The sequence below is a fragment of the Amphiura filiformis genome, chromosome 10 (assembly GCF_039555335.1).
Source record: "Amphiura filiformis chromosome 10, Afil_fr2py, whole genome shotgun sequence".
In the NCBI taxonomy this organism is placed as follows: domain Eukaryota; kingdom Metazoa; phylum Echinodermata; class Ophiuroidea; order Amphilepidida; family Amphiuridae; genus Amphiura; species Amphiura filiformis.
The window spans coordinates 66,043,477-66,063,601 of record NC_092637.1 but is presented as its reverse complement, the minus strand read 5'-3'; the positions used below and the strand labels follow the sequence as shown (position 1 = coordinate 66,063,601).

General features: G+C 33.5%; 1 protein-coding gene across 1 annotated transcript in view; it reads right to left on the bottom strand.

The window, feature by feature from the left end:
- LOC140163184 (proton-coupled zinc antiporter SLC30A2-like) overlaps positions 1–20,125 on the bottom strand; it is a 65,663-nt gene that overhangs the window by 8,583 nt on the left and 36,955 nt on the right. The window contains exons 4-6 of the mRNA XM_072186568.1: positions 17,790–17,943; positions 4,147–4,360; positions 2,141–2,246 (exon numbers count right to left, since the gene is read on the bottom strand). Of these exons, the coding sequence (XP_072042669.1) occupies positions 2,141–2,246; positions 4,147–4,360; positions 17,790–17,943 (474 nt within the window). The remainder of the gene's footprint in view (positions 1–2,140; positions 2,247–4,146; positions 4,361–17,789; positions 17,944–20,125) is intronic.

Below are 20,125 nucleotides of genomic sequence, written 5' to 3'. Positions count from 1 at the left end.
TAATTGTGATTGTATCACACAAGTAAATGAACATCATGTGGTTGTAGACTTGGAAATAAGCTCTTCAAAATACAAAACCTAGATGTATCACGTGATAGTAAAAGACGTGTAAATATAATGTTATTTTGACCGGGATTTTGGCACTTGTGGTTACACATATTACACCAAGTGGGTTATCAGTAAGGGATAATTTCATCATATGTGTCGGATGATCAGCGTAAAACTGTTGCTGTTGCTTTACGCTAGTAATCTAATACAGGTTCACCTGTTGCGGCTATATTGGGCTATTCCAGTGGAAATCCACACTCCCCCTGTGGAAGATTTTGGAAATACCTTCCACAGGGGAGTAAGTTTTTCAAATGTAATTGGTCAGAGTTAATCATTTTGAAACCCATACGCCCCCTGTATTATGGTTTTACCTATATCTGTCACAACTGGAGTGAGTATTTCAAATGGAAGTTGCCCAATAATCTATTCTATTCAAAACTCATACTCCCCCTGTGGAAGACATTAGCTGAATCTTCCAGAGGGGTAGTGTGGATTTTAAATGGAATAGCCCATTGTTTTGTTGAAAATTGATGCAACTTTAAAAGTTACTAACAGTTTACCTAAAGTCTGCACAAAAAGTATCTTAGCTGTTATAAATACTTTTATGGCTTCAGAACTACTAATTTTTTTCACAATATTTCAACATAGAAAGACGGATGCTTTATATACGCGTATTCTGACACCCCATTAACGATTTGTCCAATGTCGTTCAATATTAACAACACACGCAGTAGTGCTTTTAAAGAAAAATACCCGAATTCAGAAGTTGCAATTTACAGCGATCAATGGTTATTGCGCAAGCATTGTGGCACGTAAAACGCACCATTATCTTCCGCGCTTACTTCAAATCAATACAAATAGCTGCAACTTTTAAATCCTGGCATTTTTCTTTAATAACACTGCTGTGATGTTAATGTTGAATGAAATTAGGCAAATGGGGTATCAACATGCGCGTAAATAAATTGTCCTTCTTTCTGTGTTAAAATATTTTGAAAACAATTATTAGTTCTGAAGCTATCGGCGCATTATAACAGCTGTGTTGATGTTTGTGCAGTCTTTAGTATGGAATTGCCTTTATCATAAATAGCCCAAGATGCTCTATTGGATCGAGGTCATCGTGGGTCATTGATCCGTAACCCGTACTGACCACTTGCAGAACATTTTCATATGTGTGGTTGAACTTGATACTAGTAACATGCAAGTGGATCTACAAAAGCAGCTTTGCACCATTTTTCAATCAATAAACAGTCAATCATTCCGATTGCGGTACCACGCAGAAGCTAACGATATTCTCCGCACTTTCAGATCAATTCGTGTGTTTATTTGTGTTGAAAATCATGAACATTCGTTTTTGTCCTTTTGAGGTGTTGATATGTGACATGATCTGATCCAGAAAAAGAAAAAGAAAAAGAGAAAGAGAAAGAGAAAGAGAAAGAGAAAGAAAAGAAAAGAAAAAAAAAGAAAAAGAAAAAAAAAAAGAAAAAAAAAAAAAAAAAAGAAAAAAAGAAAAAAAAAGAAGAAAAAGAAAAAGAAGAAGAAGAAGAAGAAGAAGAAGAAGAAGAAGAAGAAGAAGAAGACGAAGAAAGACGAAGAAGAAGAAGAAGAAGAAGAAGAAGAAGAAGAAGAAGAAGAAGAAGAAGAAGAAGAAGAAAGAAACTACAGCAAATTAACACAAGACAATAACAAGTTCGCAACTTTAAGTTTGCCAGGACGTTTGTATCGCAACATCACTGGGTAAGCTTATATTCTGAATTACTTAGTAATGACAATAGCTCAGTTGTCAAATTTCTAACGGAGTGGAACAGACCATGTCACAATTATCATTGAGACTTTTTGGATGTCGTGTACAAAATTTGGTTTACTAATTAGCATTGTGTGTACTACTTTTGACAATGGGTTACTTCCAGTTGAAATCCATACATCCCCTATGGAAGACACATCCTTACTCTCCCACACAGGGGGTGTAGATTTCAAATGGAGTCACTCATTCAGGTAACCCCATATGGAATTCACACTCCCTGTGTAGAGGATTACGACCACGTCTTCCTCAGGGGGTGAATGTATTTCAACCGGAATAGCCAATTCAACTCACCCTCCATTAATATTCTAAGTGTGTCTCTCAATAGACGGAATGTAGTCAACACGACCAACGCAGAAAACATAAATGTGCAAATGGGATCCACGATTTTCAGGCTAGGCTGTATATCAAGAGATAAAGAAATATAAAAATATGAAAAAATAATAATAATAAAGATGACAACATCTAAATCAGGTGTGCAACCAGATGGATAGCATCACTCCCCTTTCTAAGCAGCTAAATATTATTTTCGAAAAATGTGTAAATTTGCTGCCATCGTTCCTTACAAAACTCTTTTGATGGCTTCTTAAAATTATCATTACCTGAGTAGCGTATGTTGAAATGTCAACTAAATGTTCACTTCATTTGTAAACTTGTGCAATGGGATATGAAATTAATCGTGCTAATAACACCTTTGGTCAATTTATTACAAAAAGTGACCATGTGTGAAAAGCATGAAAGCTCAGGAAGAACCGACATTAATATTTCACGATCATTTCTTAATTGAATTACTTCAATGGACAATCAGATGCGTTTTATTTTGCCAAACTGCAGCTTGAATAAATGAAAGAATCCAATTTTTTAATACTAGCTCCGTATTGATAGCTCATCCCAGCAAACACAAAACGTTTTCGACATCATTCGCAAAAGGTTATAAAAGGTTGTCAGAAAACGTTTAAATGTCGAGTTATATAAAGGGTTTATTAAGGGTATAAAACGTTTTCATACCATTAAAAAAACATTTTTTTGATAATTAACTGCTCAGCAAACACAAAATGTTTTACAGAAAACGTTTAAATGTCGGGTTATATAAAGGGTATAAAAATGTTTTTATAACATTCCAAAAACATTTTTGAAAACTTGATACAAAACATTCTAAACAGAATGTTAGTTTGGGGTTGGAAAAATATTTTGCTAAAAATGTTTGCCAAAAATATTTGCAATAACGTTTTAAAAACATTTGCATGACCTTTATATAACCCGACATTTAAATGTTATTAAAACGTTTTGAAAAATACATTTTAAGAACATTTGGAAAAAATGTTTGCAAAAACAGTTTACATTAACATATTGAAAACATTTTAAAAATATTGTTGGTGTGTGTTTTCATACCAAACGTTTTAAAACGTTTTGATGACCTTTATATAACCCGACATTTTAATGTTATTAAAATGTTTTTATCTAAACCAAAAGCCAAAATATAACTTATTTAAAACGTTTTTAAAACGTTTTTGTGTTTGCTGGGATGTTTATTACATTAAACATTGCATTATGCATTTTTTTCCTTCGGTTAATGGCTAACCGTAGCATCAAGTGTCCTCGTTCAGGTGCCAATCATCTCTAAGAGAATGACGTCATACACAAGGCACAGTTATGGACTCTGCATTGATATTGCTCATAGAGCAACAACTGAATGGTAAAACTTCAAGGGTTCGCGTGCAAAAAACAATCTCCCTAGAACTCATAGTAAGTTGATATTTGTGAAAAAGGGAGTTAGTTTGAAGTTATATCGTTTTTTCTTAATATAGCTTGATAAAATAGAACTTAAAATTTATGTTTTAACCCTTAAAACAGGAAAATTGTTGGAATAAGTATTTCAACTCAACAATAAATTTCCAACATATTCCATCCCATTTTGCTTGCGAAGGGCCCCTCTCAGATATTTATTAAGATTTTGTTTGTTTTGAGACTAACAACATTTATTCGCATGGGGAAAACAGCCAGTCATTGCATGGTACGACCTAGGCTAACTGGCATTGAAGATGCATTTTGGAGATGATTAGTCACTATCGTTAATATATTAACCATGGTCAAGTTCCCGGATTTTAAAGCTTGCACTCGTTTCCGAATTCAGCAACCTTACTTGCGCGTTACCACCATACCAATACGAACCTCGTCTTCAATAATTTTGCTGCCTCAAAATGGCAGTTTACTACACGTGGCAAATTGGTGGGCCAGACATATATACGGATTATGCCACGGGCATGTGAATAATTACGTGAGATGGACATGTGACTTACGTCAATAAAGATGATTATGGCGGCAATGCACACACCTATACTCTGTACAATGTCCCCTATGACATGTAAGAATGCAGCTCTGATGTTGAAATTATCGTGATACCCCTCGCTGCTGTGCCCCTCTGATTTTGTCGCACAATCAGTTGGCCAGCAGAGCGACTGCGAGACGCCATCACCACCATCATGTGAATGGCCATGGAGCATAACACCAAGACTGAAAATAAGAAGATAACAAAACATCATTACCGTATATCAGTTGAGGTAGGCGTGGCCGTTATTGTTTGTTACCATAAAGTTGTGTGTAAATACTTCTCGAGAATATAAAACACATCACTGAATCACTGAAAGTTATTACTTCCCTTTATTACGAAGAAATATATCCCAATTTAGGCATCAAAATAATGTTAAAACTGAAATAACAGAATAGACGAGTCAATTTAAGTACCAAAATGGGCGCACCTAGACAAAAATGGAACACCAATGATCTTGCTTGCTGGTGACTCTAGACACCCCCCAGAACAACATAATTATCCAAAAAGGGCAAAAATAGCACAGGGTAAAAATGTTAATTTGTATATTTCCAAAATGGCCGCTAATGTAGGCTTCAAATTTCAAAATTGGGGGAATATGGATAAAAATCATCTAATTGTACTCCTCTCATTATTAGCTTCCACGAAAAAGTATAGTTTGACCTATCGCCGATGTATAGTTCTTGAGTTATAGGTTTTCATTCCATCATTATGTACAGGGGTAACGAAATCAAAAATGCTCCGATTTCGTTCAAATTGGTTTCAAATCGTTCCGCTTGGAACAAATTTTAAACTGTATCTTAAGTATTTTGTTATCTGGCTAACATCAGAAAATAGGTAAAGATTAACATGATTCAATTGGCTTTGAATTCGTTTCCCTGTTGCCCAGGTAACAAAACATTAGCGGCCATTTTGGAAGTATGCAAATTAACCTTTTCCCCGTGTCCTTTTTGCCCTTTTTTGGATATGTTGTTCAGGAGGGTGTTTAGAGTCACTACAAAGCAAAAACATTGGTGTTCCATTTTTGCTTAGCTCATACGAAAATTAACTCGTCTAGGAACCCAGAATAGTTTTGATAGTTTAGTTTTACACTTTTATAGTTTTATAGTTTTATAATTTTATAGTTTTATAGTTTTATAGTTTTATAGTTTTATAGTTTTTTAGTTTTATAGTTTAATATTTTTATAGTTTTACAGTTTTATAGTTCTAAAGTTCCATAGTTCTATAGTTTATAGTTTATATTTTAGTAATTTTACAGTTTTATATATTTTTAGTGCAAATTTTGATACCTCATTTTGACCGTCGACCTTTAAGATATGGTTTAAAAACCATATATTTTCTGATTCCGTATGACCAGAGAAATATGTTCGAATTAGTTTTAACCACATTTGAGACATTTTGAATTTTGATTTTGAAATTCTCGATAAACGCAAAATGTCTAACGTCGGCCAAGATTTTTCCTAATAAGTGACCCACAATGATTGTATGCCAATTCTTTTGATTCTAATAATTTGGGATTTATTAATTCACTAACCTGTTATTTGCTATTTAAAAGTGTCGCTGTAAACAAACGTGTAGCGTACACAGGATTACAGACTATTTATTATTGACAGAAGGAATAAATTGAATATATGAATACAAAACCCACCCAAGTCCATACTTTGGCCAAATTGAGTTAAGCATGGGAAATTGCTGCTACACATAGGCCTGTCATATGTATGAAAGAACAACTCAAATTCATCCTCTGTGTCTATTGAGCATGTGAAAAATAGCATGCATGAATGAACCACCCAATTCCATGATTTGAGTCTTGTAACATTGATTGAAATCCAGTATGTATAAAAGTCCACTTGTAACACATTCATTGCTAGAGAGTGAAAAAAAAAAAAAAATGGGTTTAATAAAGGAAAGTGTGTGGTTTATATTACATGGCAGAATGCTTATCAACATTATATATACCTGTGTGCTTTATTTTGTATTATCTTACTAGTGGTAATCTCATTCCAACATTGTTGTCTTTGTATATGATTAAAAAACCACCCAAGTCCAGCATTTAAAATGAACCCCACGAAGTCCCTGAAATGCTAATCGTCATACCTAATACAGTTTAATCCACTCATTTGCACGTAAAACTTACGATATTGACCAGGTAAATCTAACTGAAGGAATTAAAATGATACACAGGTTTTTTTCTCACAATCACTTCCCGTGGACTTGGGTGGGTTTTGTATACATGTATTCAATTGGATGACTCCCACCACCAATTTTGTGTGCATACTTTAATAAGGTCTGTGTTTTATACACATAGGCCCTGTGTCCCAGAAGGAAAATGTGAAAACTTGTTTCAAAAAATAGCAGAGAAGTTTTGAAAAGTAGCTAAAAGATGCATACGTGATTAATTTCCACAAACAATCGATGTGAAGATACAATTGAAGAACGCTGTAAAAATGTGCGCCACTTTGTCTAATTTTGACCGTTGCGCTAAACGTTGGACTTTTCACCCACTACTATGTTTAAATAAATACTGCATAAAAAGTATCCGTACACATAAGCAATTTCTTATCACTAAACATGCTAAAGCTATATTACAAAATACAGTGGTCGATAGATGCAAAATTTGTAATTTGATACCTCATTCGGTATGATGCGATTTTATCCCACTGATCAATACGCATTTGAATGTGAGAATGTTCGAAAGTGAAAAATGTTGATACGCTGCCTTTTGTTACGGGCTCAATAAAGCCTAACATATGAATACACACTACACTGTGTTCAATATCTGCTTATTTCTAGGGAAAAGTCAAATATGCTAATGTTTGTTTCTTTTGAAAAAGTCTCATTTTTATTGAGACTTACGATAAAGTCGCATCGTGGCGAACGAGGTATCAAAATACGAAGAACAAAATTATCCTATCGACTACTTTATTTTGTAATTTAGTTTTAGTGTCTTTAAGGAATGTCCTTTGTTTTAAGTGTACGGATATTTTTTGTGCACATTATGTAATAAAAGACGTTCGCGCGGCCCGTGATTATTAACCAAGCTGGACACTACTGGTCATCTAACAGCATTTCTGATTGGTTGATAACTGAAAATTCTCATTTCAACTGCCAATTATGACTAGGCTTTAAACTATTTATGGCCAAACTTGCATTTACAGATGATCTTATTAATACCCTCCTTGATTGGTTCAAAATTGAAAAAAATATTCATTTTGGCCTGTCGGCAGGTAGTTTTCATAGGGTATTAAAAGCCGCGCGGTATTTGTCGTGGACGTCAGACGCAAACTATTGTTTTCTGTCTTGTATTATGGAACAAACCAAAATTTCAATGACATCATATAAACGAAAGATAAACGAACCGTAATTGTAAAATGCTGAAAATTCCTAACAGCAAGATCAACTTTATCCGATATTTTAACTATTTTTTACAACGTAATCGAACTTTCGTTTATAATTTACATAAGGATTTTCGTTTATAGGGCGTCATCGAAGTTAAGGTTTAACGAGGCCTTTACGCTAATTTGCTTTCCCATCACCTCAATTATTAAAAATACCATGAAATTGGGTTACAAATACCATTGTGTAAAAACAATCATAGTACTGCAGATACTAGATCTGTGTCCTCAATAAGAGAGTGAGACATCATCCCGTATACCATTGTAAAATAATATGTACCCTGCATTTTATGCAGTTTTGAAACAAAGGGTAGATACATACCCACCAAAGCAGTTTTCATGAAATATTGCCAACATACTTGAGAACAAATGAGAAAAAGTTATTAAATGAGAAGCATTATAATACATATATGAATATGGCCTGTTGCAACAAATGGAATAGCCCAATGACGAACAAAATGGGGAGGGAGGGGTGTTGCCCCTGGCTCAAAATACTTCTTAACTACGCAAAAAAGTTTCTCTTTATGGTTAGGAAATTTACACACAATTACAATCTAGCGACTAATTTTGTACGTTTGCTAAATAATCGCATGCGGGGGATTGTCCTGCGGATTTTGACACCTCAATCACTACCCTACGACACTCCTGAGAAAATATATGAATGTTTAAGTACCAAGAGATCGACAAATAAAAATGGCAAAGAAGCCTATTCAATGGTTTTAGAGCTGATTCACTGATCCAAGACGGTTTCATCATTCCCGCCTTTTAAATTTGAATTTAGAGCATTTTCCTTGATGCATGTTGGATAATCCTTTGCTTATTGTGCAGATGAATGATCAAAGACAAAAAACAGGTCATGATTACAGCAGTTTGGAAGATACTGTATGTTCAATATGTTACCAAAACAGAAGGAATTGAGACACTTGAGTGGCCGCCCAGAAGCCCTGATCTTAACCCCTTGGAGAACTTGGGATCAGCTCAAGAGACGAGTCAACAAGAATATAATGGCAGCTATATAACTCTGGTGGGATTGCATCGAATCGTTATCAATGAGTGGAATGGGATTGAGCAAGGTAACATTCGAAGTCTTATTAGGAGCATGAGACGCCGCGTGGCTGCTGTAAGGGAAGCCAACGGTGGACACACAAAGTACTGAAAGAAAAAGATATTAATCTCAAGTGAAGTTGGAAGCGGCATATGATGCCTGAAATGTGCTCAGCAAGTAAACAAAAAATGTTATCTGCATGTTTGTTGTTTTTTGTGTTCTTTTATGCTGAAAACTTGAATAGGCCTTTTTGCAATTTTCATTTTTCGACCTCGTGTTACTTAAACATTCATATCTTTTCTCAGGAGTGTCGCAGGGTAGTGATTGAGGTGTCAAAATGCGCAGGACAATCACCCGCATGCGATTGTTTAGCAAATGTATAAAATTAATCGCTATATTTTAAAAGTGGGTAAATTTCCTAACCATAAAGAAACTTTTTTTTGCGTAGTGTATATAAGTTTGTTGTACATATTTTATTTCATATTGTTGTTTGTTGCGCCGTGGCTTAAATGAAATTTCGTATTATAAATTATTATTAATCTATAATGTTTTAATGTATTATAATGTATGTATAATGTATGTGTTAAAAATACCTGCTCAAAATTGACAAATATAGACCTATCATTTGTGTAAAATTGTCCACTTGTCAACGGTCTTCTTGTGCTCAGGTCTTCAAATGTGTTGAATGTAATGTATAAGACCATGAATTTTCTTAAAGAGCATCTGTTTTGTTGTCAAGTGTTTCTGTCGGAGACAATGAAAATGTTCCCCTTGGTGATTTTAATTGTGATCTTACCAGTAATGTGTGTTCTAAAGAAGCTGATAATTTGAAATTCGTATGTGATATGCATCAATTACTGCAGTTGATTGATTTAACAACAAGAGTTTCCGATCACCGTTCAACAATAATTGTATGCATAAAACTGTTGAGTATCGGTCTTATAAGAATTTCTTGCGGCATACATAATTGGTGTGCAAGAGTGATCTTAGGTGTTAATTACTGCACTCCGTCTGATTATATGTTTCAAGAGCTTAGCTAGCTGAGCACGGCTATCAGATCGTAATGATTATTTCAGTTAAATCTCCCCTGATTTACACGTATTTTAATGGTCTTGCTCCACAGTATTTAAATACTATGTGCAATTATATGTGCGTGACAATATGATCGTGTTACGAGGCAAACTGCAGCTGGTTTGCTAGCTCCTCCACCTCTTGTTCATGGTACTGACATTGAGTCTGATAGATTTTCGTTTAACTATAGTGGCGTTAGGTTGTGTAACAATATTGACCCGCTTATTATAAATGTTCAGTCGTTTAAGATTTTTAAACTTTGTATACTGCAGGGGCCCGGTTAGAACAGCTTTACGCTGATGCGGGCATACCCTTGGTAAAGATAATAAATAATGATAATAATAATATCATCCATCACCACCATTATTATCCCATCTTCAGCATCGGAAAAAAATACACGTCTATATGCAAAGCTTTGACTGCAAAAACGATTCTCTTGTAAATGCATCTACGCACAGTTTCCACCTTGATACACCCGAGTACACATAATATATGTCCAAACACAGCGAGTCTAGCCTCTATGCAGTCTGTGAATATACTACACGGTTGAGTGCATAGCATCAAGAGCTGTGTGAGATCTAGTGGAAAATAGACATTTCTGATTGTTTTTTGTCAAAACCTCAACTGTTCCCTTCATCTAATCAGATTTTTTTTTATCGAACACTTCCCCCGAAAAATACCTTTTTCATTAGGTCAACAGATAACGCAATTCAATGTTTATAACACGGTGAATGTGGAAAATCTGTTGAAATCGACCTAACCTAGCACAATGTTTGACCAAAATGTAGGTTTTAGAAGTCAAAACATCAAGTGTTCCTTATAATATTTTTCAAATTTTATGTCATTAAATGAAAGAGCACACTTATATTTTCCATAATTATACTATCTTCATTTTAATGTCATACGGTTGTAAATTCAATGAACTATGACTACCCAGCAAACACAAAAACGTTTTAAAAACGTTTTAAATAAGTTATATTTTGGCTTTTGGTTTAGGTAAAAACGTTTTAATAACATTAAAATGTCGGGTTATATAAAGGTCATGATAACGTTTTAAAACGTTTTGCATGAAAAAACACTACAACAACATTTTTGCCAAATATTGTGTCAATACTTATATAACATTATGTTAAAATATTTGAACCCAGCAAACACAGAAATGTTCTTAAAATGTTTTTTCAAAACCTTTTAATAACATTTAAATGTCGGGTTATTATAAAGGTCATGAAAACGTTTAAAAAAAAAAATTTTCAACCCCCCCAAAAAAAATTCTGTTTAGAATGTTTTGTATCAAGTTTTCAAGAATATTTTTGGAATGTTATCAAAATGTTTTTATACCCTTTATATAACCCGACATTGAAACGTTTTCTGTAAAACATTTTTGTTTGCTGAGCAGTAGATTATCAAAAAATGTTTTTTAAGGTTATGAAAACGTTTTATACTCTCAATACACCCTTTATATAACCCGACATTTAAACGTTTTCTGACAACCTTTTATAACCTTTCGCGAGTGATGTCGAAAATGTTTTGTGTTTGATGGGTATGTCTTTGCTAAAGAGCCCTTACAAATTGATATGTTAATGCTGTGCGTGCTAGTCCTTTGCTTCAACGGAAAAAGTTCCAAGTTTTGAAATATTTTCTCAAAATATATCAAGAGCTATTGTTACGAGTCGTACTTGACTCAAGGCCAAAATCACCTTTTACCCGAACTCACACGAATGCACAACACAAATACACTGTTTGATTTTAAGCTAACAAATCTAAGTCTTTAATTGAAAATAGAGTATGCTTGGTACATATAACAACAATTACAATAAAATCACACAATCAGTTTTATTATATCGGTACTTAACCAGCGGTCTTCTTGTTGGTGATTCTAGAGTTCTTGCAATGTTCTGGACGACTGATGTAATATATCCTTATTCACTTGTTCTGCGAAAATCAGCGAAGTCCATCGTACACTTGCATTTATAAATCCTTGCACATAAAATCCTCATACGAAAATGATGATGCTTCCTCCAATCTCCTTTGCGCTGCTATCTCCACAAATATATCTCCGTGCGCTGCTTTCTCCACGAATGTATCTCCTTGCGCTGCTTTCTCCAAAAATGGTGTTTCTTTCACCATTCTCTCTTTCTCCAGGGAACAGGTTTCTTTAACACAGCTCCGCTGTTTTTTGACAGATGCGTGGCCTTCACAAACCCAGCAAACTCCAGCAATTTGACAGAAGAACTTTTAATCCTTTGATGAGGAAGAGCACTTTTGTGTGCTCGCTGTCTTCTTCGTTGCTGTATTAAAATTAGCTCAATTATTGGCTATATAAACTGGTTAAAATGTACTTCTTTTTGAAGCACGAAGACCATCACACACATGTGGAGTTTTCAATCTCCCATGACATTCTGTAAAGTCCCACAAAAGCCTCCAGCTTTTTATATCAGTACTCAAAAAAAATCCCATCATCTATTAATAAACCATTACTTCAATCACATTTTCACAACATTGCTGCAATCTTGGGATTTCCCAATATTAATTATACACATTCACCTTTCACATTACATCACTTCCTGGGGGGTTTTCCTGATGGTGCAATAATGAACTGGGGCTTTCCAAGTTCCAAACATAGCTCTGACTTTGTTTACAATAATTTGGGGAATTCCAAACGACTTTCCACACCATTATCTTGCACGTACAAGGGGGTTTCCCATCTCATGAAATACTTTCAGCTTGTAAACAAAGTTAAATAATTAAATTAAATCAAATTACTCAGGGCACATCACACTATCTTAAGAAGTACTGTACCAATACTAGGCTTGTTTGTACTCATTTTAATACATTTTTCATGCTGATTTCAAATATGATCATGAAAATTTACAGTTCTGAAATTTTAGAATTTAAAAAAAAAATTGAAACCGTCTGCAGTCGACACCCGTGTGAAGAGAATTAATTTAGGCGGGATACGGAATTTACTTAATTCTTCTCCCTCTGTCATCTCATTCTCTCCCTTTATCCCTTGATCGCTCTCTAACTCTCTCTCTCCCTCTTATTCACCCTCCCTTTATTTCCGCCAACTCGCGTGTTGGCAGCAAATGGCCGTAAGCAAAACCACACGTCTGTTACGTTCGTTACAATACGTGCCGGAAAGGTGTTACTATCACTTTTACGTACTAATATTTTCCAATTCCCCCCTTTATTATCGTGTAAAAGTATACTTTAAATATTGTACGAAATTTGAAATATTGATGACATTAGTATTAATAGATATGTCACGTTTCATTGTCAAGCCTGAAAACTATGTAATCGGCGTGTAAAAGGCACTAAATATGAAATTTAAAAATAGTCATCCAAAACAGATTTGTAAATTGTCGAGAAGGGTATAGGGCAGCAAACATATAATATATATGTTTTACATGAAAATAACACGAGAACAACATTTTATAAATGTTGTCCACATGTTATTACAAAGTAATTTAGGTTAACATTTTTTCAAAATATTTTGTAAACATTGAATAACATTATGGCAAACTGTTTTACATTAAGTTTTAAATAAAGCTAAATATTATGTTAAAAAGCCATTTTAGTCAATGATGGAGGAATGTGTCCATAAGAATATATTGGTACCACACGCAATTGGCTGGAACTTCACGTCTTTCACCACCTTTGTTCTATAACCATTAAGGTATAGGACATTTTTTGTTTTTGCTATAGCCCCCGAATGAAATGTATTGTTTGTACTCACTCAGGTAACATTGTGAATTTTACATCCGAACTAAGTGCTATTCTTTTTTATGGGTATTTTAGTGTCTAAAATGGCCCAAAATGATGGTTTTTCAATATTGCCGTCCATTTGTAATCGTCACCCCCATAGACTTTACATGTAAAATAAAAATGCTCGTAAAAATTTAATAGCACCTAGTTCGGATGTAAAATTCACACAAAATGCTTTTTGAGTGATTACCAGAGGAGGCTTAAAGGCATTCCTACAATGCACTATGATTGGGAAATCTGACCAATATAACCTAATTTTAAAGGCAAAGTCCCCATTGCCACACACACAAAATGGTCATTTTAAAACTGCAGCCAACGAGCTAATAGTTGAGACTTAGGACTGATATTTGATTTTCTTACAGGAAACATTCATATTGTCCCACTGCATTAATTTTATTCCTAAGTCTCGATGTTTTCAATGTTAAATAATAGGATGAAAACATCAGATATTCGCACACAATCCCAATGCAAAGTATGGTCAACTTGCCACATGTGTACAAAAACCATACATACCAAGGTCAGAAACCCCATTGGGTCATGGGAATGTCTTTAAACATCCTCTGAGTGATTACAGAGATAATTAAATACTTTTCATGCGGGGGCTATGTGGAATTTTTTTAAATGTATTCCTTGTACAATGAAATTTCACAATAAAATGTCCATTGGAAACAAAGGTGTCACCACTGCAGTTTGTTTGTTTATATGTTTGCCTGCTTGTGTTTTCCTTTTTGTAAATGTCCATATAAAAAAACCCGTAATTTTATTAACTTGTCCTTCACTTTTACTTTGTGTATTTTTACAATAGATTGGAAGTATAGGTCATATTACTGTATGTAAATATAAGCACACCCCATCATTCAAAACTTATAATGAATAAAATATTAAGAATTTTTACGTTATAGTGGTTGAAAACATTTTAGTTGGAAATTATGTTTACATTTTTTGTAATCTTATCAAATCTGGTTTGTCCTTGTTTGTAAATTTTGTTTCAAATAGGGTTGGATTGGGGTTTTAATTCTAGAATGTGTTTTAATTCTAAAATTTACACAATGTCTTCTGTCGTTCCGCGGGTTAAAATAAATAAATAAATAAATAAATAAATAAATAAATAAATAAATAAATAAATAAATAAATAAATAAATACATATTTTTAAGACCAGTATGCCTGATGATTCCATCATGGATAAAACTGCCAGTTGCATAACAATTTTTGCATTACTTCTGTTTATCCTTACGCTCTCCTTTACGGATCGAGCACTTTGTTTACTGGCAAGTCAGCCTTATCTACTTCGTAAATAAATAAATAAATAAATAAATAAATAAATAAATAAATAAATAAATAAATAAATAAATAAATAAATAAATAAATAAATAAATAAATAAATAAATAAATAAATAAATAATTAAAGAAATACATGTGAATACCATTATTGCGATGGGTGATTCTTTTTCCCCTTATTTTGATATATTAAGAATAAAAATTAAGCATCATTAATTTGATCTAGTGCGCTAGTTTGTAATGTTTGAATGTCTGTAGATTCCAGTGTTTGATGCGTAAGCCTCTTTCCTTGTCTGTACTTTTATTGGCCATATCTCAAAATCAATAGTCCCGACATCCGACTCATTTTGCCTGATAACATCACAAATTTGAAGCGTAAATACAACTAGAATTTTCATTATAACTTGAAATTTCGAGAATGATAAAAAACACGTAATTAACGTTTACAATGTCTTCACTGTCAGTAAACACAGACGTTGTAATTGGTTACAAATACAAATACATTGTATGTGAGCTTATTGACAGTCAGTGGTACAATTATCTTAAATCTGCCGCTGATGTAAGTGACACTCTGTCAATAGCACTTTCCGTTTATTACTAAAGCAACGTTGCTCTTAACATGCTTAAAGTGAATTAAGTCTTTATTATTTGTCTATCTTCTGTGTGTGAGTATCTAGCTGAATCTAATTCATGACGTTTATTACTTGTAATGATCACCGAGGTAAGTTTTTACTGCGCACTGAAAACTTGCTTCGATGATGATTTCAGGATAACATATATACTTGTTGTTCTGAGTTTTGATCTGGGTATCTCTATCCTTGCAACGATAAGGTCAAAGGACTCCGGTTCCGGTACTAATCTCTTAGAGACACCTTGCATGAACAATGACCACCTCCTAACATGCAAAAGCAACGAATATCGAGAACCACCTGTGATCTAGAGACCATCATTGCAATGCCCCATCTGCTGTAACCAAGAACATTTATGGCACGTCTTTGTGCATTAACGGTACGTGATCTGTTCAGGCATTTTGCTATTCTATTTGAAATACATACATCCCTATGGAACACGTGATCTTAATCTACCACACACACAGGGAGTGTGAATTTCAAAAGGGTTACCTTAATATATGACTTCAATGCACACCCCCTGTGTGGAAGTTTAATGCAATGTCGTCCTTAGGGTGTATGTATTTCAACTGGAATAGCCCGCTTAACTCATGAACTCTCAGCACTACCTTTACCTTTTATTATTAAAACGTTCTGTTAATAATTTGAAGAAACAATATAAATGAAACATAGCAGAACACTTTGCTTTTTAAAGCAGGCTAAGTCATTCCAACGAAGATGCGAATTGAAAGACAAATGCATGCTCTACACTACTGTTCTTCAATTTGCTCTGGAATGCGATCAGGACTTCGTAGAAAAGACATTTATTCATTATTATTTTACTTGATCAAAACAGCTATATAATCAATAATCATTTTCTAGTTCTTGACTTTTTCTGTACAATTCAAAGTCTACCATTTGTCCTGAAGTAGTATTTTAACAAAATTATTACGGTTGGGTAAACTAATCTTTGGGGAATTTGAGCGGGAAATTGAATAATAGCACTCGTACAAAAGTTTTGAATGAATGATATTGAAATGATGTTAGCATCAACACGAATGGGACATTGAACCGAAGACAGTGCTAACATGTTCAACATGTCGGCAAAATTCCATCAATATATTAAGCAAAGGTGGGAAGATTTTAGTTTTTCTTTGTCTTCTCATTTTCATCAAGCAAGTCTTGATACGAGTATTTGAAATTCTTGTTCGTTCCTTCCCTGATATTTTAAAGCACGCTTAGTATTTATTTTATATTTGAAATTCTTGTTCGTTCGTCCTGTTTTATTACAAATTCTTGTCCGTTCTTTCTTTTCTATTTTAAATTCATGTTCATTCTTTCTTTTATATTGTAAATCCTTGTTCGTTCGTTCTTTTATATTTGTAAATATTTGTTCATTCGTTCTTTTATATTTCAAATCTTTCTTCCTTTTTTATTTTATAGTTTTAAGTTCTTGTTCGTTCTTTCTGTATATTTTAAATCATTGTTCATACTTTCTTTTATATTTGAAAATATTTGTTCATTTGTTCTTTTGTTCGTTTTTATTTTATATTTTCAATTCTTGTTCGTTCAATTCTTTATATTTTAAATCATTGCTCATAATTTCTTTGTAAATTCTTGTTCGTCCCTTATTTATATTGTATATCCTTATTGTGAAATTATTGTTAATTCTTCTTTCTATTCTTGCATTCTTCACGTGTTACGGATAATCCTTGTTCGTTCCTTCTATATTTTCAATTCTTGTTCATCCTTTCTTTTATATTTTAAATTATTGGTCGTTCTTTCTTTTCTTGCATTCTGTATGTTTCTTGTTTTCGCAGAGCGATAAAACACTGGTATTTTACATAATGTATTCGGAACAACCCTAGAATAGAACAAAGCCAAGCAAACCATTATCTTGACCTTCCCCTTATCTCTTAAAATCCTAACCCTAAATCATGCCTGTCCAACAATAAACAACTAACCCTTATGATAAATCTAAAACATAGTCATAATCCAAATTTATTGAGTAGCACAGTTTTCCGTCTTTGTTCCGCATTATGCATTAAAATATGAGTCGGAATGACTCTGAACAATCATAATACACAGACTAACTCCTGTTTCCAAAATTTGTGTCAAGTTGTCAACTGATACTAAGCAAATTTTCAAAGGGCTTACATTAGGCTATTGCATTTAAAATTCACACTACTCCTGTTGAAGATTTTGGAAATATTTTCCAGGGCGTATAAACTTCAAATGGAATGAAGTTCAATGAACACCTCAGCAGCTCCATTTGAAATTCACCCTCATTCATTCAGGTTCCATCTTTCTCAGAGGGTGTATGAAATTCAAATGGAGCTGTCTAATGTGTTCATTACCATTTGAAATTCAAACTCTCACTGTGGAAGATATTTTAAACATCTTCTACAGGGGTAGTGTGGATTTTAAATGGAATAGACCATTTACACTTACCATATATTTACAAAGAGTCCTATAACTGCGGTAACTAACATAATTTTGCCGTCTACCTCATATTCGTTGTGTATTATACGCTCAATAGCCATATAAACGAGGATGCCTGTCAACACCCAGATGACGAGCAGCGAAAACAAAGCTCCCAGTACCTCTGAAATAAAGAAAAAAAATATATGAGGAACACAACAAAATATGTACTGTTTTAATATTTAAGCAAAGATATTTTTTCTACAGAAATTTCATGTTAGTGTTTGATAAGTGGCGTTCCGCGAACTACTCCCGATTTTAGAAAAATAGAGCACCTGAAAAAATATTTTCCAGTTTTGCCAAATGAAACTTCTATATAAATCCAAATCTGTAATAGTTGGCCAATTTTCGGAAATAAGATTTCAAAACATGCCCAAAGACTTGTACTAAGACTAATTTCATGTTATGAGATCTAGTTGTGGGAAATACATTTCCTAAAATCTTTTATAACTAATTATCAACATTTACATTTATGAGCAAATGCATAGCCTATACTCAAACTTTTGAATGCTTAGACTTGTGCCAAGTCTTTGAATAGCTATAGAACTAACAAAAGGAATACGATTTAGTTATGTTTTATTTTGCAAAACAAGATAATAATAATAATAACCTCTCTGAATGTTGTTTCTAACCTACGAGGTTTATTCAAAAAGTTCTATTTACACCGTCACATCTCTGTTATCTTACAGACCAGGATATTGAAATTGCCTATGGATATACACCTTGGCTATAAAACAAAAGTTATTTGATTAAAATGTGATGTTTGATTATTAAGATGTGTTAGTTAAAGCGAATACAGATTTGGTAAGTCTGTAACGTTCTGAAAAGAAAGACCAATTTTGATTAAAAAGGTTGCCCAGATCTATGTGGAAATTATTTATTTCCGAAAATGACCCAATTACTTTATTCTTTGTTCAAATAATATTTAATCAATACCTAATGCTTGCAGATTTACTGGCTATCCGATACAAAAACCGATACATGTTCAGAATACTTTTCCGTAGGTTGTTGACTTCGATCGGGTGAGCACTTGTTGTGTCGTCAAGTCGTGTTAATTGGGTCATACGTTAAAAAATCAAAGAAGTCTTATGCACATATCTTGTATTCTGTAAGTATATATAATGTTATTTACAAATAGTTCCAAGGCATGTCAGGAACCTCAAATAGGAACAACATATTTATCGCCAGTAAGCAGTTGCACCACCGCATCTTAAAAACATTTTTATGGAGAGTATCCAAAGCTACAAAAAGTATGCTTACTAAACTTTTGGTTTTAGTTATTAACCGTTTCCGACGTACCAAACGTGTATTTGTTTTAACCAACATTTTCTAAATAAACAAAAATCAAATAACTTTTATTTTGTAGCCAAGATTTAGGAATTTCATGCATCATGAGCAATTTCAATATCTGGGCACGTAGGATAACAGAGATGTGATGATAGAGGTTGAAATTTTTGCATGATCCTCGTAATAGTGGCAAAAGGGTCTGAATATGCTTTTCACCTAGAGGAAACAAGATCCAAAAATAGCTGATTTAAGATTAATTTCCCAATTTCACTCAAATTATTTTCAGGCAGGAGAGCCTGCGAACTGGCTAACCAACCATTGCAATACAATGCAATAGGCATGATAGGAACCAACAGAATACTAATTACGCACTGCTGATGGCATACAAAACAATGCAGAACGTTTTCCTACAAAACAAGCTTTTGGGTTATTATTGAGCAACTTAACCTCTTAATTACGAAACTGTATTTGACAAAATGCATTTTTTAAATTGATTTCTCTAGTTGTATATTTTTAAAAACTACCCCGCTTTGTGCCAAGCTTTATAAGTGTGAGTTATCAATGTTAGTATTAGGGGATGGAAAAATATTGAAGCGTATGCACAATTATGCCGTCAATACAAACAATAACTAAATCAAACGAACATATAGGCTACAAACAAATCACAAACGACATTGACTGTATTGTTACGATTGTAAAGTTGTATCGTATGTATTTTATCAAGGAAGAAAACACTCTACTGCATTCCAACAAACCTCGTATATGTCGGCAAAAGATACCATATATTTATGAAATTAATGTTTTTAGTGTTTCTGGAAACGCTGCCATTACTTTTCAAATAACAATGAGTATTTAAGAAGAAGGGGTGTTATTTAATCAACAAGTACATGTTGTTAATTTCCATTCACTACTGTATAAAAAAGATTCCACTGATTAACACTGTTGTCTAAAGATTCCTTAATAATATCAATGTAAACCAAGTAATGTATATGTTAAATTTAAACTTTGCGAAGTACAAT